Source organism: Mobula birostris, chromosome 9 (genome assembly GCF_030028105.1).
Source record: "Mobula birostris isolate sMobBir1 chromosome 9, sMobBir1.hap1, whole genome shotgun sequence".
NCBI classification, from domain to species: domain Eukaryota; kingdom Metazoa; phylum Chordata; class Chondrichthyes; order Myliobatiformes; family Myliobatidae; genus Mobula; species Mobula birostris.
This window is the reverse complement of record NC_092378.1, coordinates 53,313,320-53,336,776: the sequence shown is the minus strand read 5'-3', so window position 1 is coordinate 53,336,776 and position 23,457 is coordinate 53,313,320. Positions and strand designations below refer to the sequence as shown.

Here is a 23,457-nt window from a genome sequence, read left to right as displayed (position 1 = left end):
CTAAATTGGACTGAACTTTGTGTCACTTTGAAATTGGTCATTTATCCCTGGACAACGATAGAGCTTGATTGATGCTGTTATCTTAATTCTGTGCACATGTGTGGTTATCATTGCTGAACTGTTGCATTTATTATCCTTTCGATTACTGTGTTGCTTGTTTCTTTAATAAAACTTTCTTAGTTCTAGTAATCCAGACTCCAACTGAGTGATCCATTTCTGCTGGTTTGGCAACCCAGTTACGGGGTATGTAACATAAGTGGGGTTCTCGTCCGGGATTTTGAACGCTAAATTTGGGACGGAGTAAATTGGTTGGGTTAAAATTCCCGAAAGAAAGAAAAGACAAACAGCAGAAATGGAGGCTGAGGAATTTATAAAGGCGCCGACCTTGGAGGCACTAGAGAATGCCAGGAAATCGGAATTGGTAGCTGTGGCCAAACGGTTGAATCTTGCTAAGGTGAAGTCGACAATGAAGAGGGAGGAGATACACAGAGCTATTGTAGGGCACTATGTATCTAAGGGTGTGTTTCCCCAAGGCGAGCTGGGAGTGGTGTCTATTGAAAAACCTGCTGGACACGCGGTACAGGTACAGCTTGAAAAACTGAGACTCGAGCACGAGTTCCGGGTACGACAGTTGGAGCGAGAAGAGAAGGAAAGAGAGGTAGAAAGACAAGAGAGAGAAAGACAGTTGGAGAGAGAGGAGAAAGAGAGGGACAGACAGTTGGAGAGAGAGGAGAAACAGAGGGAAAGGGAATTCGAGCTGGAGAAGTTAAGGTTAAGGGCCGAGCAGGGGCTCGTGCCGAACCAAGGTGGAGGGTTCCGGGCGACCCAGGAGGTTAGGCTGGTTCCCCCATTTGATGATACCGACGTGGATCGGTACTTTCTCCACTTCGAAAAAGTGGCTATAAGTCAGGAATGGCCGAGGGATAAGTGGGCTGTGTTACTTCAGAGTGTACTGAAAGGGAAAGCCCAAGAAGTTTATTCCGCTTTGTCCGCGGAAGATGCCCAGAGGTATGAGGTGGTAAAAGAGGCCATCCTCAGGATTTATGAGTTGGTCCCGGAGGCATACCGGCAGAGGTTCCGGAATGCGAGGAAGCAGTGGGACCGCACGTATTTGGAGTTTGCCCGTGAGATGCAGACATATTGTGAGCGTTGGTGCGCCTCGAAGGGGGTAGAGGGGGATTATGACAGACTGCTACAGCTGATCCTGATTGAGCAGTTTAAAGGTTGTGTCCCTGAGGGTATGAGACTCTACCTCGATGAGAAAGAGGCAGCCACGTTAGCCGCAACTGCTAAGTTAGCGGATGAGTATGCGTTGATGCATAAAATGAAGGTTGCCCCGAGTAAAGGCTACCAGAAGGGTAGTCAGGACGGCGGGGAGAGTCTGCTGGAAAAGTCAGAAAGTAAGCCGGGGACTAGTGAAAAAGAAAAGGTAGACCGGGAGCAGTCTGGTAGGGAGTGGCAGAGGTAAGTTTTATTTACACAGAGAGTGGTGAGTGTGTGAAATGTTTTGCTAGGGACATTTAAGAAACCTAGATAGGCACATTATGATAGAAAAATGGAGGGCTGGTTAAGAGGGAAGTGTTAGATTGATTGCAGAGTAGGTTAGAATGTCAGTACAACACCGTTGGTCAAAGGGCCTGTACTCCATGTTCTATGTACCATATCTGCATAGGTGTCTTGGCGCTGGCTTTCAGGTATCTGCAGCCACTGGGTGGAAAGGCTGGTTCTCCAGACATTCATGGAACAAACTAATTGAGAGTCAGCAGTTCGAGAGAGGGAGAGACCCTTGGAATGGAATTACCTTTCCACAGGTTGAAATCCATCTGCCACTTCTCAGCCCAGCTCTACATCCTAACAATGTCCCGTTGTAACCTATGACAGCCTTCCTTGCCACCCACAACATCACTCCAACTTTTACATCATCTCTTCCTGACACCTTCCCTAAATTTTCCTCCATTCTCCTCAAAAGGATGCCTTCTTGTAATAGCCATTGCTGTTCTGGGAGAGAAGTGCAGACTGTCTGCTCCATGTCTCCTATCATCTTACACACCTCAATCAAGTTACCTCTCATCCTCCTTTGCTGATGAATCAACATTATTTCTTTTACGTTGGTGGCTTAACAGTAACTCCAGGCTGTAGGAAATTGGAAATGTGTTTCCAGTGGAAACAGCAGAATCCTGGCCAGGACAATGGCTTGGTTGCTACAGTAGCCCACCGGCCAGCGAACTGGGACACTAAGGCCAACTCTTTCAACAGGCAGCTGGGATTGCTGCAAAGATACAGTTCTGGAGCCATAACACCAGCTGCATTGCAGTGTTATTTAACACTCTGAGACTCAAGTGTTCCTCCACTTCTAGCCTCTTGATGCACAGTTTGGTCTGTCAACCACTCCACCCGAGACCAGAAGAAACTGCAGAGAGTAGTGGGCACAGCTCAGCGCATCACAGAAATGGTCTATACTTCTCTCTGCCCTTATTAAAGCATCTAGGATAATCAAAGCCCCTACCCACCCAGCTATCTCTCTTCTCCCCTTTCCCATCAGGCACAAGATACAAAAGTCTGAAAGCATATAGTATACCATCAGGCTCAAGGACGGCTTCTATCCGGCTGTGCTAAGGCTATTGAATAGTATTGTAAAATGATATATTACCTCATAATCTTCTTCATCATAGCCTTGCACCTTATTCTTTGCATGCACTGCAACACTGTAGTACCTCAATAATTGTGCTAGCTCAATAATCAAATGACCTGTACAGGTGACATGCAAAACATCTTTCCAACATACTTCAGGGCATTTGACAAAATAAACCAGTTTACCAATTTCTTCAGCTGTCAAAGCTGCACCATTGGTAACAACACCTTCAACGGCATGGGTTTAAGATGTAGAATTCCTATCCAGAAACCTCACTACCTCTATCCATTGACCTTTCTCATTTTCTTCTTCACCATGCCCGGTGTGGTTTAGTACTCAGGTTTCTTTGACAATCACTTCTAAAACAGAGAAACAGTTTGGTAAGTGTTCATTAAAAAGCAACGCTTCACAGGAATTTCTGCATTTGAAGAGCGGTCAATCAGATACTGGGAATGAGAGAAGAGGAGACTCATGTCATCAGCATTTGAACAGCAGCCAATCGGTGATTGGGATTCATTAGGAAGGGCAAATAAAAATACGAAGTGTGTGGATTGGACAGTGTTATAGAGTGGGAATTTGAAGCTTTAGCTCAAGAAGGTGAAAAGCTGTAGGTAGATTTCTTTTTCAGTGTTTAGTGTTTCCTTCTTTATAATTGCATAGTTGCAGCAGTATGGATGGCAGGCGGGACAGTAGAATGCTCCAATTGCGGGACCTCCAGTGTCCTTGATGACTTCACCTGCAAGAAGTGCATCCAGGTATACCACTTTGGATGCTGTTGGGGTCGGGGCTGTAGCACCCGTCTGGTCACATGTGACGAGTTGCAGCACCCTTTGAGAAAATCAAATTACATAGTACTACACTAGATGCTAGTAGCCCATCGGAAGATTCTGGTATCTGAAGGAGGCAGTGAATAGAAACCACACACTTCTGGAGATAAGGTTTGTTTAGAAGAAAAATATTTACATGAGCAAGAACAATTCAAAATCGTAAATATCAAACCAAAACAAATTCCTTTTCATCCACAGAAAGTCAACTCACAAACTTGTACAAAATCTTGACCAAATCCCTTGGTATAATTTTACAGAACTAATTCCCGACTACACGGTAGGGATTTTGGACACTCGTCTTTTCCAATACTGTTGTTACGTACCCCGTAACTGGGTTGCCAAACCAGCAGAAATGGAACGCTTGTTGGAGTCTGGATTACTAGGAACTAATGAAGTTTTATTAAAGACATAAGTAATACAGTACTCTAATTGTAAGGATATCGATGTAACAGGTGTGACGAGAATACAGATAGATAAGATGTTAGCTGTCCTGTGTGATCAGCAGTTGGTCTGCCACCTGTCTTCAAGAGAGAGATAAGGGAAACAATGAAACAGCATCTGGAGATGTGTAATGAAGGGACGGGAGAGAGAGAGCTGTCTGGAGTGGCTCCCCCTTTGAACCCTGAACTGTTTGAAGTGATGGACAGGTGATACCCCAGCAGGGGGATAAAAAGGGACCGGTTCGCTAAGGCAGGACACACGAAACCCGAGGTAACGAGACCCTGGAAGCAGTGCGCCTCTCACGAGTCGGTGGGAAGTACCGGACAACGCACAGGGTGGAAAGGTACGATCAGCGGGAACACGGTGTGTGTCTGCCCTTGCTTGGGGGCCGAGTTCACTGCAGAGGATCGACCGCATCTGGAGGAGGGGTCACAGTCGGTGACCTCAGGTGACATCACCAAGGACCTGCCCAAAAGCTGCTTGTGAGCAATTATCGCCGGTCTGTGAGTGGAAGCCGTTTCTGAATGATCAGTCGTTCCCGTTCTCTCTCTCTCTCCCCCCACGTTGTCCATCGCCATGGCAACGATTACTGCGAACTGCACTACTAAATTAGACTGAACTTTGTGTCACTTTGAAATTGGTCATTTATCCCTAGACAACGATAGAGCTTGATTGATGCTGTTATCTTAATTCTGTGCACATGTGTGGTTATCATTGCTGAACTGTTGCATTTATTATCCTTTCGATTACTGTGTTGCTTGTTTCTTTAATAAAACTTTCTTAGTTCTAGTAATCCAGACTCCAACTGAGTGATCCATTTCTGCTGGTTTGGCAACCCAGTTACGGGGTACGTAACACAGGTTAGCAATGATAATACACACATATACACAGAAATAGGGTAATAGGAATCAACCAAGCTCTATCGCAGTCTAGGGCTAAACTGATCAGTCTTAAGTGAAGCAGAGTTCAGTTTAGTGCAGTTCGCAGTAATCGCTGTTGTTGTACCGTTGGAGAGAGAGAGAGAGAGATGCAATTTGGTTCAGGCAGACCTTTGATGTCTTTGCAGTTGGTTTCGGGCAGACCCTTTTATGTCCTCTAATCCCTGCTGTGGTCACCGATTGTGACCCCTCCGTCCTGGGTACGATCATTCTTCCGCGGTGAACCTGGCACCCAGGCAAGGGCGGACACACACCTCAGGTTCCCACCGATTGTACCTTTATACCCCGTGAGCCTCTGGTCGGTTCCCGCGAACCGGACCTCCAAACTCCCACCACTTGTGGCGGTACACTGCTCTTTCCAGGATCTCGTGGTGTCTTGCGTGCCTTAGCAAACCTGCTCTTTTTATCCCCCTGCTGGGGTATCACCTGTTCATCAAACTTCAAACAGTTCAGGTTCAAAGCAACCAGTCTGTCAATATCCTGAATTGTGTTTCTTTTCTGTTAATCCCTCTCTTCTCTGTTATTAGCATTTTGAATGTTTCTCCATTGTCTTTCTTATCTCTCTCATTAGCATCAATCGTCCAATAGCTTTGCTTGGCGTCACACACCCACTATTAAAAGGATTTTTACCGGGGTAAAAATTATGGGCATGAGTGCACATTATTAGATACACACTAATATACATGTAGTCATCAGCAATTCGGCTAATACAGATAACTTCAAGTTTTAACACCTTGACAGACAGTCAGCAATCACATTGTCCGTTCCTTTTATATGTTTTATTCTAATATCAAATTTCGGTAAGACCAGGCTCCAACTTAGTAACTGTTTGTTTTTATCCTTCATAGTGGCCAAAAACACTAATGGATTGTGATCAGTGTAAATTATCAGTGGTTTCCATGCTGGACAAATATAAACCTCAAAATGTTGTAATGCTAGTATGATTGCCAATAATTCCTTCTCCACAGTGGAATAATTTCTCTGATGGACATTAAACTTCTTAGAAAAATAAGCCACTGGGTGGTCAATCTCCTCTTTGTCTGTCTGCAACAGCACTGCCCTGGCCGCTTCATCGCTAGCATCTGTTGCTAGGGAGAAGGGTTTTGAAAAGTCAGGCGCATTCAGTACAGGGTGGTGATACAGAATCACCTTCAGACTCTCAAAGGCTTGTTGAGAAAGGTCGTCCCACACAAACTTCGCATTCTTCGGCAAGAGCTTAGTAAGAGGGAGGGTAATATCTGCAAAGTTTTTGCAAAACTTCCGATAGTATCCCACCATCCCCAAGAACCTTCTCAGGGCTCTCTTGTTCGTCGGGATGGGAACTTCAGAGATAGCCTGCATCGGGGCCAGCTGCCCCTGTCCTACCACATATCCCAGATAAGCGACCTTGACGTGGCCGAATTCACTTTTTGCGAGGTTCACTGTCAGGCTGGCTTCAGACAGCAGTTTAAACAGTTCCTCTACTGCCACAATGTGCTCCTCCCACGTGTCACTCCAGACCACTAAATCGTCAATATACGCTTCTGCATTCTTTAACCCTTTTATCACCAAATTAATCATCCTTTGGAAGGTCCCTGGGGCGTTTTTCATGCCAAACGGTAAAACATTATACTCGTATAACCCGGATGGAGTGACAAATGCTGAGATTTCTCTAGCCCGGTCTGTTAAAGGAACACACCAGTACCCTTTTAGCAAATCGATCTTTGTGATGTACTTAGTTCTTCCCACTTTATCGATGCAATCATCTACCCTTGGGATGGGGTAAGCATCAGTTTTTGTGATGGCGTTCACTTTTCTGTAATCTGTACAAAATCGTATGCTCCCATCGACTTTCGGGACAACCACAAAGGGAGACGCCCATTCCGATTTGGATGGCCTAATAATATCTGCGGCTAGCATGTGTTCAATTTCTTTCTCCACTAGCTTGCCCTTTTCCAAGCTCATCCTATAGGGGTGTTGCTTAATAGGCTGGTCTGAGATGACAACAACATCATGTACCATCCCTTTGCATCGCCTTGGGACATCCGGACACACATCGGCATGCCGGTTAATTAGCTTTATCAGTGGGTCACTCTGTTCAGAGGTTAAGTGAGAGACCTTATCAGCAAAGTTGGCCAAAACAATAGAGTTCTCCAATCTGGTCAGCACCATATTTATCTTTTCAAGATGGGTTTTCCCCTTATCATTTGGCACCCCAGCCTCATTAACTTTCATGATAATACCAACTAGATCTGCTTTCTGATCGTGGTAAGCTTTTAACATATTAATGTGTTCTAATTGTGTTGGCTTACGCCTGTCCGGTGTTTCGATAACATAATTCAGAGTCTATCTTTTTAATCACCTTGTACGGACCGTGGAATCTCGCCTGCAGGGGGGTGGTCACCACTGGAAACAGAACTAAGACCCGATTGCCCACTTGAAACACTTGTTCGCGGGCATGTCTATCATACCACTGTTTCATTTTAGTTTGGGAGTGTCGTAGATTTTCTTTGGCAAGGTCACAGATCCTTCTAAGCCTCTTATGAAATTTTAAAACATAGTCAATTACATTGACTTGTTCTGCCAGACTGGACCATTGCTCTTTCAGTAAGGTCAGGGGTCCTCTGGGCCGATGACCGAAGACGAGCTCGAATGGGCTGATCCCCAATGACTCCTGAACTGTGTCCCTTACAGCAAATAGTAGAAGAGGCAAGGCATCATCCCAGTCCCTAGTGTTCTCTTGACAATAAATTCTAATCATGGTCTTTAATGTTGCGTGGAATCTTTCCAACGCCCCGTGGGACTCTGGGTGGTACGCGGAGCCCAAAATCTGCTTTGCTCCCATCTCATCCAACATCCGTCGGAATGTGTGAGATGTGAAGACACTTTCCTGATCTGACTGGATTTCCCTGGGCAGCCCCACCGTAGTGAAAAATTTCACAAGGGCCTTTACCACTGTGGGATCCTTTACGCTGGCCAAGGGCACCGCCTCCGGAAACCTGGTGGCGGCGCACATCATAGTCATCACATACTCTCGTCCACTCGCACTTCTGGGCAGGGGACCGACAAAATCTTTAATTATTTGGGAAAAAGGTTCCCCGAAAGTGGGTATCGGTCGAAGGGGTGCTTTAGGCAGGACCGGGTTCGGCTTTCCTACCACTTGACATAAATGACACCGTCTACAATATTCAATAATATCCTTCCTCATGTTCGGCCAGTAAAACTCTTTCATAATTCTATCGACTGTTTTCCTCACTCCAAAATGTCCACTGAGGGGTATCTTGCGGACCAGGTTAAAAATCTTGTCCCTATAAATTTTCGGCACTACCACCTGGTGTACCACCTCCCACTCCTCATCTGCGGGCACGGTACTTGGTCTCCACTTCCTCATCAGTACTCGCTCCTTCACATAATAGCCCACTGGCTCCCTTTTTATTTCTGCTTCAGAGAGAGCTGTCTCTGTCAAAACCATCAGCTCCCCGTCTCGTTCCTGTGCCTGTATAAATTCCTTCCTCGCTAATGATAAATCTACCTCAACTCCCTCACTTCCTTCCGCTCCACTATGCTCCTTCTTCTCACTTTCTAACCCTCCCCCCGCTGGTACAAGGCTGGTAAAAACGTCTCAACTAAATCTACATTCGCTTCGGCAGCCTTTCTGGACATGTGCCGAGTCACTGCACAAACAGGTTAAACCTGTGAGTCCATGGGTGGGTCCTCAGTTCTGGCAGGCTTGCTTGTCAGCTTTACTGCTGGGTACACATCTCCGCCTGCAAGGTCATTACCGAGTAAGACCTCCACGTCTTCCATCGGTAGTTCGGGCCTCACCCTGATCGTGACCGGTCCGGAGACCAAGTCGCTTTCTAGGTGTATCTGGTGCAAAGGTACTGCTTCAGTCCCTTTCCCAATGCCTTTTATCACACTGACCTCCCCAGTCTCGGTCTCTGAACTAAAGTCTAACACCCTCCTTAAGATCAATGACTGACAAGCCCCACTGTCTCTCTAGATCTGTACTGGAATTGGGTTTGACCCCTCCTTCACCGACACTAATCCAGCCGAAATAAACCTCTCGCGCCCTTCCTGAACTCTGTCAGACCTCTTCTCCCCTAACGGTTTGTTTGCCGGCTCAATACAGCCAGTCGGAGTCGTCGTTTTTCCCTTCCCCGTCTCCTTCGTTGGGGCAAAGCACCTGGACGCAAAGTGACTGGCTTTCCCACAATTATAGCATACGACCCCAGGAGACTTCCTACCAAACTGCTTACTGTCTTCCTTACCCTTCTCACCAGTCCCCGACTTACTTTCTGGCTTTGCCGGAGGACTTACTCCGCCCTCTTGACTACCCTTCTGGTAGCTTTTACTTGGGGTAAACTTTGCTTTGTGTGTTAACGCGTATTCATCCGTTAACTTAGCAGTTGCGGCTAAGGTTTCTGCCTCTTTCTCATCTAGATAGGGCCTCATACCTTCAAGGACACAACCTTTAAATTGCTCAATCAGTATTAGCTGTAGCAGTCTGTCATAATCCCCATGAACCCCTTTCGAGACACACCAACGCTCACAATACATCTGCATCTCACGGGCAAACTCTAAATACGTGCGGCCCCACTGCTTCCTCACATTCCGGAACCTTCGCCGGTATGCCTCCGGGACCAACTCATAAATCCTGAGTATAGCCTCTTTCACCACATCATACCTCTGGGCATCCTCTGCTGACAACGCGGAGTAGGCTTGCTGAGCCTTCCCCTTAAGTACGCTCTGAAGCAAAACAGCCCACTTATCCCTCGGCCAGTCCTGACGCAGCGACTTTTTCAAAATGTAGAAAGTACCAATCATCATCAGCCTCCTCAAATGGGGGAACCAACCTAACCTCCTGGGTCGCCCTGAACCCTCCACCTTGGTTCGGCATTTGGCCCCTCTCTAGCGTCATCCTTAACTTCTCCAACTCAAACTCCCTTTCCTTCTGCTTCTCTCTCTCTTCCCGTTCTAACTGCTTGTCTCTCTCTTCTCGTTCCAACTGCTGTACTCTCTCTTCCCGTTCCAACTGCTGTACTCTCTCTTCCCGTTCTAACTGCTTTATTCGGATCTCGTGCTCGAGTCTTAATTTTTCCATCTGCGGCTGCACTGCTTCTCCACCAGGTTTGCTCATAGACACCACCTCCAGCTCCCCTTGGGGAAACACACCTTTAGGTACATAATGCTCAATGATAGCCCTGAGCATGTCCGCTCTCCTCATTGTCGGCTTCCTCTTAAAAAGATTCAACCGTTTGGCAACAGTCGCCAATTCTGATTTCCTGGCATCCTCTAATGCCTCCAAGGTTGGCGCCTTTAGAAATTCCTCAGTCTCTATTTCTGCTGTTTGCCCTTTCTTTCTTTCAGGAATTTTAACCCAATCAATTTACCCAGTCCCAAATTTGGCGTTCAAAATCCCGGACGAGATCCCCACTTATGTTATGTACCCCGTAACTGGGTTGCCAAACCAGCAGAAATGGAACGCTTGTTGGAGTCTGGATTACTAGGAACTAATAAAGTTTTATTAAAGACATAAGTAATACAGTACTCTAATCGTAAGGATATCGATGTAACAGGTTAGCAATGATAATACATACATATACACAGAAATAGGGTAATAGGAATCAACCAAGCTCTATCGCAGTCGAGGGCTAAACTGATCAGTCTTAAGTGAAGCAGACAACAGGAATTCTGCAGATGCTGGAAATTCAAGCAACACACATCAAAGTTGCTGGTGAACTCAGCAGGCCAGGCAGCATCTGTAGGAAGAGGTGCAGTCGACGTTTCAGGCCGAGACCCTTCGTCAGGACCCTTCGTTAGTCCTGACGAAGGGTCTCGGCCTGAAACGTCGACTGCACCTCTTCCTACAGATGTTGCCTGGCCTGCTGCGTTCACCAGCAACTTTGATGTGTGTTGCTTAAGTGAAACAGAGTTCAGTTCAGTTTAGTGCAGTTCGCAGTAATCGCTGTTGTTGTACCGTTGGAGAGAGAGAGAGAGAGAGAGAGATGCAATTTGGTTCAGGCAGACCTTTGCTGTCTTCGAGTTTGGTTTTGGGCAGACCATTTTATGTCTTCAAATCCCTGCTGTGGTCACCGACTGTGACCCCTCCGTTCCGGGTACGATTGTTCTTCCGCGGTGAACCCGGCACCCAGGCAAGGGCGGACACACACCCTAGGTTCCCACCGATCGTACCTTTACACCCTGTGAGCCTCTGGTCAGTTCCCGCGAACCGGACCTCCAAACTCCCACCACTTGTGGGGGCATACTGCTCTTTCCAGGGTCTCATGGTCTCGTGGTGTCTTGCGTGCCTTAGCAAACCTGCTCTTTTTATCCCCCTGCTGGGGTATCACCTGTCCATCAAACTTCAAACAGTTCAGGTTCAAAGCAACCGATCTGTCAATATTCTGAATTGTGTTTCTTTTCCGTTAATCCCTCCCTTCTCTCTTATTAGCATTTTGAATGTTTCTCCATTGTCTTTCTTATCTCTCTCATTAGCATCAATTGTCCGATAGCTTTGCTTGGCGTCACACTGTCTTGTTATACCTGCTGCGTGCTATAGTCATAGCTTCAATAAATCTTTTATTGCAATTGTCTCTCCTCTAGGGGTTTCACCCTGAGGTTTTCAAGACAGTAGCATAAAGATACAGGGTGGGGGGTGAAGCTAGAGTTGCAAAGGGGGTGGGACCAGAGTGCCAGAACAGATATTGGAGTTGTTGTAGAGACAGATGTTGCAGAGACTTCAGACAAGGCCGGGAATAAAATGTCGAGCATGGAGGGACTCATGTTCTGGATTGTGTATATTTAACCATAAGACATAGGAGCAGAATTAGGCCATTTGGCCCATAGAGTCTGTTTTGCCGTTCAATCATGGCTGATCCTTTTTTCAATTCCCCAGCCCCACTCCCCAAGCTTCACCCCATAACCTTTGATGCTGTAGCCAATCAAGACCCTATCAATCTCCGCTTTAAATACACCCAACGACCCGGCCTTGACAACGAGAGTGATGGGGACCCCCAAATTTCCCGAGGGCCTGAGGGTGAGGCCCGAATTGCAGAAGCCCTCAGTTGTACAGGCAAGCAGGATGGCAGTGATCATTAGGAACACTACGAAGAGGAAGGTCACCTTCAAGCGGGGGATGCCCCTAGCACGTCTGCTCCTGGTGACAGTAATATTTAGTGTCCCTGTGAGACAAGCCAGGGAGAACCTATTGGAAAAAGAGGGAAAGTTGACTGCTGATTCATTCAACTTCAGGGACTCCCCAGTTCCTGTGGGTTGGAAGAGGAGGTTGCTAGAGAAGATGTTGAAGCTGTAAGGTGTCATTTCCACTGACGAGTTTGATGTTGGTTGTTCCAAGAGCACTCGTCACACTATCCGGGTGACTGAGGACACCTCGTTTAGAGAGCAGTCACGGAGGCTAGCCCCTGCTAGCCCCTGGATAGTCCCAACTTATGTAAGTTGAAGGAAGCTGGGATCATCACTGAGTCCTGAAGCCCCTATGCATCCCCAATAGTAGCGGCTCGAAAGAAGAATGAGAAGGTACGGATGTGTATAGAGTATAGGACTCTGAACAGCTGCACTGTCCCTGACCAGTATACTGTCCCGAGGATTGAAGACGCGCTGGCCTGTCTGAGTGGTGCGAAGTGGTTCAGTGTGCTGGACTTGAGGACTGGATATTACCAGATCCCCACGAGTGAAGCTGACAAAGAGAAGACGGCATTTATATGTCCACTGGGATTCTTCCAGTTCGAAAGGATGCCCCAGGGCATATTGGGAGCCCCTGCAACCTTCCAGTGTGTCATGGAGAAGATAGTGGGGGATATGAACTTACTTGAGGTATTGGTGTATCTGGATGACCTCACAGTGTTTGGATCCACCTTGGAAGAACATGAAGTGAGGCTGCTGAAGGTGCTGGACCGCCTGAAAGCTGAAGGGTTAAAACTTTCCCTGGGCCAGTGCCAGTTCTTCCAAACGTCTGTTAGCTATGTTGGGCATATAATCTCACGTATGGATCCGGCTAAGATAGAGGCGGAGATCACTTGGCCAAGACCCAGACTGTGAGCACCCTGCGCTTGTTCCTCGGGTTCTGTGGTTACTATCGGAGGTTCGTGAAAGGCTATGCGAAAGTGAGTCACCCGTTGGATCAGCTTCTGTGCGGTTACCCTCCCCGGGGAGAAAGGGAGGGGGGAAAATGGACAGGAGGGTGGAGAGTATCTTAGCCCGTCAGAGCCCTTTGGACGGAAGTGGGATGCAAAATGTGAGGAGGCCTTTCAGTTGCTGAGGGAGCTGCTGACCCAGGCACCGGTGCTGGCTTTTGCAGACCTCCAATTGCCGTATGTACTGCACACAGATGCCAGCCGAGGGGGCTTTGGGGGCATCCTGTATCAGGATCAGGGCACTGGGTTGATGTCTTACATCTGTCAGCTGAAGCCTGTTGCCCTCTGAGAAAAACTATCCTATGCGCAAGTTGGAATTTCTGTCGTTGAAATGGGCAGTGGTGGATAAGCTAAGTGACTACCTCTATGAGGCCAAGTTTGACCTGGGAAGTAGGAACATTGATGCTGATGCTTTGTCCCGACGGGCACACAAGGGACTGGTCAGGGACAAGGAGTGGGAGAGTGTTCCTGCCCAGGGGTGAAGGCCATGTGTCAGTTTGCCATCACTGTGAAGGCAGAGGGAAAGTAGGGGCAGGATCGAGCAGTGGATCAATTGGGAGCTTCTGATGCCACCATTCCCCAAGTTTACTGTAACCTGACTGCTCTGAAGACAAATCAGCTGCTGGAATTGAGCTCTGAGGAGGTAGCAGCTGCTCAGTGAGATGATCTGGGCATTGGTACCATTTGGGCAGCGGTCGAAAAGAGAGACATGGCTCAAGTGGAGAAGACGAAACATGTGTCGGTTCCTCCATTACTGCAAGAATGGCCTGGGTTGGAGTTGAAGAACCAGATCCTATACCAGGTCACGTAACCCCCAGACCGACCTCGGCGTTGCCAGCTGGTTCTGCCTGAGAAGTATCGGAGGATTGCGTTGCAGTCACTTCATGATGATTCTGGACATTTGGGGGTTGAAAAGACCTATGGATTGCTCCGAGACCGGTTTTACAGGCCCCGGATGAAGTCAGAGGTCAAAGAATACTGCAAGTTGTGCATTTGAGGCATACGGCAGAAGATGCTGCCTAAGTGGGCAGCTCCCTTGTCCCACTTGCAGAGTGGGGGGGCCCATGGACCTGGTGTGTATGGATTTCCTGTCAGTAAACCATATGTCAGCAACATGGAAAATGTCTTAGTCATCACGGACCACTACACCAGATATGCACAAGCTTTTCCTACTAAGGACCAGAAGGCGTCCATGGTGGCAGAAATGTTATGGGAGAAGTATTTCATTTATTTTGGCCTCTCCAGGTGGATCCATAGTGACCAGGGACGGGATTTCGAAGGCAGACTGAACCATGAGTTATTGGGCATGCTTGGAGTCGAGAAATCGAGGACCACACCCTATGACCCTCAGGGTGATCCCCAGCCAGACAGGTTTAATCGGACCTTGCTGGACATGCTCGGGACCCTGGAGATCAGGAAGAAGAGCAGGTGGAGTCAGCATATTGGAATCTGGTCCACAGTTACAACTGTAACGGAAATGAAGCTGCCGGGTACTTGCCATACTATCTGATGTTTGGGCATGAGACAAGGTTGCCCATTGACCTTTGTTTTGGGGCTGATGAGGGTGACTTACCACCGAGGACTCATCTGAAGTCTGTGTGGATGCTGCATGATACGTTACCCTGTTACAAATAAGTGCCACAAAATAACGGACAGTACACTTCATACAATTAAAAGATTTCTTAATTTGACTAAATGGTTAGAAAAGAAAGAACAAAGAAAAGGGCCTATTTTAATGAAATAGTCTAACATGCATGAGTTGGAGCTCACGATTTCCCCTTCGACGATCCCTGTTCAATCTCATCCTGGGCTTTGTCGAATCACGGCCCTGCTCCAGGCCGAATTCTATGTCCTCTTCTCTCCAGCATCTTCTCTCTTCATCTCCTCAGCAAAGCACCCCAAGCCCAGCCTTAGTGTCCCTAATTGGATGGCATACAAATCCCCTATCTCTTATCTTCAACAGTAACCCAAACAAGCAGCTTGCAGAGAACAGCACAAAAATCAAGTACAGAGGAGCATAACAGTGAAATATGCAGCAGGGCATGACACTGTCCCACCACCAAAATGGTCATGTCCTCATGACTTTGAAATAATTTGTCATTTTGTTATTAATAACTGCACTTCAAAGGAATTTTGTGATGTCAGAACCAATCCATTCGTAAAGGGTAGTGACATATCTCACTAGGGGGATAGCCATAGCACTCTGTTCCGCTGGTGCTACAGAGGCCAGCCTATCTCCTGATTCCTTACCCCGGCATCTACTTCAGGTTCCAACACTCTTTGTGATACATGGTGAGGTCTCCCTCAATCTATCACTCATGCCATCCTGTAACTCGGATTCTTCTGCCACTTGTCTGAACCCTGCTTCATTCCCTTCATAGTCCCACGTGAAACCCAGCCTTTCCACAGATAGTCCCTCTCCCCCCCCCACCCCCTCCCCCCCGATTTCACCTGCCTCAGTGTGGGAAGAGTTGGGAATCTCTTCCTCAGTTAGTGGGGAGTTAGCAAAAGACAGCATATACCAACCCCGTTTCCTCATCCTCCGAGTCTGTATCCCATTCAGGGGTGGGGGCCGGTCTAATCTTTCCTGCTGGTGGTCCTTCAGTCTCCCACGTCACCGGAGAGTCCTCTTACTAGGTGTAGGATCCAGGTCAGGCTCTGGGTCAACCCACAGCTCTTGTCCCAGAGGGAGGAGTTAGTTCTGATGGAGAATCTTGACAGGCCCATTCTCATCCTCTGGTTTCACTCAGAAAACTGGTATGTTTGGCATCTGACTCTTCACCACATAGGGCGAGGTGCCCAACAGTCAGCCAACTTATGCTTCCCAGCAATCCCCAAATTCCGTATGAGGACTCAGTCCATAGGTCTTTTCAACCCCCAAATGGCCAGAATCGTCATGAAGTGATTTCAACGCAATTCTCCGATACTTCTCAGACAGAACCAGCTGGAAATGCCGAGGCCAGTCCGGAGACGACGTGACCCGGTTCCGTACTCCAATCTGGGCCACTCTCTCAGTAATTGAGATACCGCAGCGTGTTTCATTCCTCTCCGCTTGGGCCATGTCTCCCTTTTCCATTGCTAACCAAATGGCACTGATGTGCGGGTCATCTTGCTGAGCGGCTGACGCTTCCCCAGGCCTCAATTCTGGCAACCGGTTTGTCTTCAGAGCGGTCAGGTTACAATCAACTTGTGGAATAGCGCCATCAGAAGCTCCCAATTGATCTACCGCTCAATCCTGCCCTTGTCTTCCCTCTGCTTTCACCGTGATGGAAAACTGACACGTGGTTTTCACCTCCCAGGCAGGAACGCTCTCCCACTCTTCGTCCCTGTCCAGTCCCTCATGCACACGTCAGAACAAAGCATCTGCATCAATGTTCCTGCTTCCCGGCCGGTACTTCAGGCTGAAATCATAGGCAGACAATGCCGCCAATCACCGACAGCCAGTTTCACCAAGGTCAGGATATAAGTCAGGGGACTGTTGCCCATCCTCACCTCAAACTTGCCACCGTAGAGGTAGTCACTCAGCTTATCCACCACAGTCCATTTCAATGCCAGAAACTCCATCTTGTGCGTGGGATAGCTTTTCCTTAGAGGGTGACAGACTCTGGCTGACAAACGCAACAGGTCTCAACCCGGTGCCCTGATCCTGATACAGGACACCCCCTAAGCCTTCTCTGCTGGCATCTATATGCAGTACATATGGCAATCGGGGGTCTGCAAAAGCCAGCACTGGTGTCTGTGTCGGCAGCTCCTTAAGTGATCGAAAGGCCTCTTCACATTTCGCATCCCATCTCACTCCAAAAGGCTCCAAAGAGCTAATTTCATCTTTACCCTTGTCTTCTTTTGCCTTCCTCCCTTTCTTCTCCAAGGGAGGGTAACTGCACAGAAGCTGATTTAGAGGGTGACTCACTTTCTCATAGCCCTTCATGAACCTCCGATAGTACTCATATAACCCAGGGAACAAGCACAAAGCGCTCACAGTCTGGGGCCTTGACCATGTGGTCACCGCCTCTATCTTAGATGGATGTGTAACTACTCCTGCCGTGAGACTATGTGCCCAACATAAGACGTTTGGCAGAATTGGCACTTGTCCAGGGAAAGTTTTAACCCTTCAACTTTCAGGCAGCCCAGCACCTTCAGCAGCCTCACTTCATGTTCTTCCAAGGTGGAACCAAAACTATGAGGTCATCCAGATACACCAATACCTCAAGCAAGTTCATATCTCCCACCATCTTCTCCATGACACGCTGGAAGGTCGCATGGGCTCCCAAGATACCCTGGGGCATCCTTTCAAACTGGAAAATTTCCAGTAGATATATAAATGCCACCTTCTCTTTGTCAGCCTCACTCGTGGGGATCTGGTAATATCCAGTCCTCAAGTCCAGCACACTGAACCACTTCACACCACTCAGATTGGCCAGTGTGTCTTCAATCCTCGGGACCGTAGATTGGTCGGGGATTGTACGCCTGTTCAGAGTTCTATAGTCCACACACATCGTACCCTCCCACTCTTCTTTCAGGCCACTACTATTGGGGACGCATAGGGGCTTCAGGGCTTGTTGATGATCCCAGCTTCCTTCAACCTCCACAAATGCTGCCGAACATCTTCCACCCCTGCAGGAGCCAGTCGCTGCAACCTTTCTCTAAACGGGGTGTCCTCGGTCACCCGGATAGTGTGACAAGTGCTTATGGTACAACCCACATCAAACTCATCAGTGGAAAAGACACCTTCCAATTTCAACGTCTTCTCTATCAACCTCCTCTTCCAGCCCGCAGGTATCGGGAAGTCCCCGAAATTGAATGACTCGACAGTCAACTTTCCCTCTTTTGAAGGGAGTTTCTTTCCGGCTTATCTCACAGGAACACGAGACATTACCGTCACCGGGAAGAGATGCTCCATGGGCATCCCCTGCTTGAAGGTGACCTCCCTCTTCATAGTGTTCCTGACAATCACTGCCATCCTGTTCAGCCTGTACAACCGAGGGCTCCTGCAGTTTGGGCCTCACTAGTACCCCAGCCGGTAAGCTCGACTCCTTCATGGTGTTCCAGAGCGTCCACCAAGAGGCCATCAGCTTTTCAGAAAATTCTCTCCAGCTTTCTCCTTGCAGGCTCCCATTAGCCTTCGCACGATAGAAGTATTTGTCCCCACAAGAATTGAAACGCCGTCCTTCTTAATGGGGTCCAGACAAACCAGCGCTAGTGTACCAAACATCAAGGACCTCAGCTATTCCCACATCTGCCTCCGAAAACTCCACCTTCACTGACAAATAACCATCATACGGATAACCACCCACACTAAGACCCCAGATCTCTAGTGCACTGAGTTGCGTCAATGGTAAATGCGTCAAATACTGGTTGTAAAATAAACGGTTCAGCAAAGTTACCTGTGACCCTGTGTCAAGTATGCCTTCAGCATATCCATAGTGATACTCTGTAACTTGGCCCCACTAAGCCTTCAGGAATAGGGTTTTTTGCTTTAGGGTGTTCCTTGATATATTGCTGGGATGCCAGGTCATTCCCTCACTCTCTTCTAAATTTCCAGATGTCTCTCTTTGCTTAGGTAACTGGGGGGTACCTCCGAGGCATTTCCCATCGTTCATACTCCCACCTTTCCATCACAGTTATAACAGAGAATACCAGCCGCTCCCCTTCTCATGGGACCCCGGCCCCTAGCAGCCCTCTACGTAGACCGTCCCCTTAGGGGGTCTGCCTCCCATCAGCTCAATCATACGGGGGGCGGGGGGCCACACCCACTGATAACAACCGAGACATCTCAATACTCAACTCTGCCATGATCTTCTTTACCACTCCCAGGGGTGGGCTATCCATGGTCACTTCAGTGCAGGGGGCTACTACCGAGGACTCTACCCTGCTGACAGAGTACCCCCCCCCACCCCCATTGCACCTCTGATGCGTTCTCCTCCTCTCGTACTTCTCTGATCAGCTCAACAACTGGGGGGTGGGGGCGCATCTTACAAGACAGTCGGAGACCCCAAGCAATCAGGTCCTGGGACTGGGCGCCTTTCGTTATTTGGTCCATCCTTAACTGATCCACCTCAGCCGTCTGAATGGCCCCTGTACGTCACAAGCAATTTAGCTGCCTCTCTAGCCAAAAAATGTAGGCAGAAAGCCCCTTCTCCTGACACATGTTCTGAAACCCCGTCATGAGCTCCCATCGTGCCAAACACCTGTTCTAGTGCTTGCATATAGGCCACAGAAGTTCTTACCTCTGCTTTCCTAATATCATAATTTCAAACATAAAACTGAATTCAATGTCATTCTACCCTTCCAGAATCCGCTCTGATAAAACGCTATATCACCTCTTTTTTCCAAAATATAATTCAACCACTCTATTACCATATGTTCCATAAGTTTACACAAATGGGACATGTATGATATTGGTCTATAACTAAAAGGATCTGATGGGGGTTTTCCAGGTTTTAGAATAGGCACTACCACTACCATTTTCCATGAGGAGGAAAGATGGCCTAAATTCCAAATATGATTGAAAAATTTTAAGATTATCTTAAGAAAGCTGTCAGCCATATGTTTAAACATACAATAACGTGTATCATCTTTTCCTGGAGTCGTCTTACCTGTTCTATTAATAGCTTTCTTAAATTCACACAAAGAAAACTGTACATCACCAATACTATCATTGCTACAGCTAGCTTCTCACACATTAGGGTATTCTTAGAAATTCATCCCTACATTGTTTAGCCTCTTCACTTAAATTATCTTGATTATGAATTGCAGCAAATGACCAAGCCAGTACTTCAAACTTCTCCGTTTCAGTAACAATTGTATTAACTTCTTTAATCAATGCTGGAATGTTATTAGCCCCATGAATCCCCACACTCCTTAAACCATTTTGCAAATATCTCCAAGTTTAGTATCCTTTCCAATACTATTACAATATGACCTTGTGTAAATCTTTTTTGCAGCCTTCACTACTTTCCTCACCACGGGCTTTGTCTTTTACTTAATAAGGTCAGTCAGAGAGTGATACTTCTTAACTTTCCTAGATGCCTTATTTCTCTCCCTAATTGCCTCTGCACACTCCTCAGTACAGCTCATGGTACAGCCTTTCTCCTATTAATGCCATTTTTAATTGGAATCATTTCCACCGCAGTTTGATGAATAATGTGACATAACCTTTCATTGCAGAAATCCACATCATCCTCAACATTCAGCCCAGATGTTTATCACATAAATCCTTAAACCTCTCCCAATTTGCTACCAAAATACCACCTCCTAAAATTAGCCTTCTGTTCCCTATATAAATCCACACCCAAGTTTATAATTTAAGAACATTAGATTATTAGATTATGAGGACACGCAGTCCTCTTCTATTGTCATTTATTAATGCATGCATTAAGGAATGATAGAATGTTACTCCAGTGTGATGTCACAGAAACACAAGACAGACCAAAAAACTGACAAAAACCACATAATTATAACATACAACAATGTAAGTAATACTGTAACTTGATGAAGAACAGGCCATGGGCACAGTAAAAAAAGTTCAAAGTCTCTCGAAAGTCCCATCATCTCACGCAGACGGGAGAAGGAAGAAAACTCTCTTCCTGCCATGAGCTTCCAGCGCCGCAAACTTGCCAATGCAGCATCCTGGAAGCACCCGACTACAGTCCGACTCTGAGTCGTCCGAAAACTTCGAGCTTCCGACCAGCCCTCCGACACCGAGCACCGAGCACCATCTCTGCTGAGCGCTTTGACCCCGGCCCCGGCCGCCAGCAACAGGAAAAGCCCAGGATTTGGAGCCTTCCCTCCGGAGATTCTTGATCGCACAGTAGCAGCGGCAGTGAACCGGGTATTTCAGAAGTTTCTCCAGATGTTCCCCTGTGCTTCTCACGTCTGTCTCCATCAAATCAGAATTGTGCACGACCCCCTATTTAACAAATACGATATCATTTCATTGGAGTGGGCGCGCGCGCTGCGTTGTGCCGCCATCTTCTCCTCCCAATGTTTCATCTCCCATGACATCCCACTCACTCACTCCAGCCAGAATGTTCGAAACTAAAGTTAAATCTATAGCAGATTCAGAATAGTTATGAACATTAGACTTCACTTCATCAAAATATATCAACACAGATCAACTATCTATCATTTCCCCATTTCTGACTACTTGCAATCTCTTTACCTCCTTAATCTTGCCTCCAAATAAGTGAAATTTAACCTTTTCTATCTAAATTTCCACAGGAACACGCAGTATAACTCCCCTAACAACTATATTTTCATTAGACAACATAGATACTTTCTTTTTCCCATGTAAAGTCTTCATTGTAATGCCTTCTCACACTGCTTTTTATCCTTACAAACATTTAACACCTTCCTTCTCTTAAAAGTACGAGCACAATCTATATTCCCTATGGCTAATTTTAACTTGACTTAGTTAATTTAATGGGATTGATAGAAGGCAATTGTTCCAGATCAAATTTAAACAATACCTTCAAGATTTCCTTCCATTTTAAAAATATCCTACCTTTCCTCTCCATTACTTGAAATCATTCCAATATTAAGCTTCCTTTTCCGTTTTCCAGATCTAAATTCAACTTCACTCCAACACGCTCCCGCCAAACTGCCTTCACCTGAACCCTCTATTTCTAGTTCCTTTTCCAGCTCCTTCCCCCACCTGAACCTACACTATTTCCCGACATCCCCACACCATTCACAGCAGCGCCAACAACCGTCACTGATCAACCTTGAGCCGACCAGCCAGCCAAAACAAACTCAGTCAGCCGAGCCAAGCCAGCCGTTGGACTTTCCAGATACAGGTGTATTTTTACTACAATCAATTGAAGGACCTTGACTGCACACAGGTGATCTCCATTCAACTAATCATATGACTTCTAAAACCAATTGGCTGCACTAGTAGTGATTTGGTGTGTCATATTAAAGGGGTTGACCACTTATGCAAACAATTATTTTGTGCTTTATATTTGTAATTAATTTAGATCACTTTCTAGAGATCTGTTTTCACCTTGACACTGATCTGTTGAACAGTGTCAAAAAAAGGCCAAATTGACTGTGATTCAATGTTGTAGAACAATAAAAGATGAAAATTTTCAAGGTGGGTGAATACTTTTTATACTTCTTAATTACTGTTTCCCATGTGTCCACCTGACACTTTGTCTGCCTGGTTCACTTCATTTTTCAGAACCAAATCATCCATTGCTCCCTCCTTGGTACCTGTACATATAAAAGAATTGTACTGATGTATGTACAAAAGAAATTCTCTGCTTTGCTCTGATTAAACCACTGAATTTTTGAGTAATTGATCCCTGATTTTTTTTAAACTATGCTACAAATTATTATTACACTTATTATTGTCACTTGTACTGAGGTACAGTGGAAAACTTGCCTTGAATACTAATCATACAGATCAATTTGAGGAAGAACAAGGTAAAACAATACAAAATGCAGAATAATGTAACTCCTGGAGAGAAAGCATAGGGCAGACAATGAGGCGCAAGATCACAGGTAGATTGTGAAGTCGAGTTTATTTTATAGAGCTAGGGAACTAAATAGTCTTACAAGAGCAGGCTAAAAGCCATCTTTGAGTCTGGTGGCATGTGCTTTCAGGCAGTGCTATCTTTTGGCTGATGGGAGAGGGGAGAAGAATGTTGAGAGTGGGTGTGACCTTTGATTAGTGGGCTGCTTTATTGAGGCAGTGAGAAGTGTAGACAGGGTCCATGGAGGGGAGGCTAGTTTCTGATATGCTCAGCTGTGTCCACCACTCTGCAGTTTCTAGCAGTCATGGACAAAGTAGATGCAGTACTAGTCTGTGATGCATCCAGCTAGGATGCTCTCTATGGTCCAGCAGTTGAAAATTGCTTAGGGTCGAGGGGGACATGCCAGATTTCTTTAGCCTCCTCAAGTAGGTGCACTTTCTTGGGCCAGGATAGACTATTGGTCAAGTTCACTCTTAAAAAACACAGTTGACATAGTCAGGAGCATATGCGCAGCTCCCTTCCTGAATCAATGACTTGATCTTTTGTCTTGCTGGCTTGAGGGAAGGGTTGTTGAAACATGTTACTAACTACCCTCTCCTTCCTGTACTCTGACTTATCATTATTTGGAGTATGGCCCACTACAGTGGTGTCATCTGCAAACTTGTAGTTGGAACGGAATCTGCCCAGTCATGAGTGTAAATTTGTTGCTCCATTACACTTTCACTGCTTGGCTTCTTGAATACACCAGTCATGTAACAACATTTCTAGTTTATTTTCATAAGAATGTGAAATGGTAACAGGTGTGGTCCACTTGGTCTGTTGAGGCTATTATGCCATTGCGATGTGGAGATTAGCAGTAAGGGAAAAGATGCAGTTGAACGACATGCTTCCACAGGTAAACATCAAGATAATACTTGTACTGTTGGGAAAACTAAACCAAGAGCTCTGTGTGAAAATATTCTAGCACCGTATTCTGTACAAAAGCACGTAGATTATATCAAAGAACATGGC

At 46.6% G+C, this 23,457-nt stretch overlaps 1 protein-coding gene and 1 long non-coding RNA gene across 2 annotated transcripts in view; both read right to left on the bottom strand.

Annotated features, from left to right (window-relative positions):
• Positions 1-17,909, bottom strand: part of LOC140202409 (aldo-keto reductase family 1 member D1-like) — a 63,520-nt gene extending 45,611 nt beyond the window's left edge. The window contains exons 1-3 of the mRNA XM_072267282.1: positions 17,850-17,909; positions 15,901-16,133; positions 7,771-7,867 (exon numbers count right to left, since the gene is read on the bottom strand). Coding sequence (XP_072123383.1) covers positions 7,771-7,867; positions 15,901-16,133; positions 17,850-17,909 — 390 coding nt within the window. The remainder of the gene's footprint in view (positions 1-7,770; positions 7,868-15,900; positions 16,134-17,849) is intronic.
• A 2,382-nt stretch (positions 17,910-20,291) lies between these two features.
• Positions 20,292-21,577, bottom strand: LOC140203377 (uncharacterized). The gene is made up of 2 exons (XR_011887351.1): positions 21,477-21,577; positions 20,292-20,882 (listed from the first exon to the last, which is right to left on the bottom strand). It is a non-coding gene; the product is annotated as an uncharacterized lncRNA (long non-coding RNA).
• Positions 21,578-23,457: the final 1,880 nt, after the last annotated feature.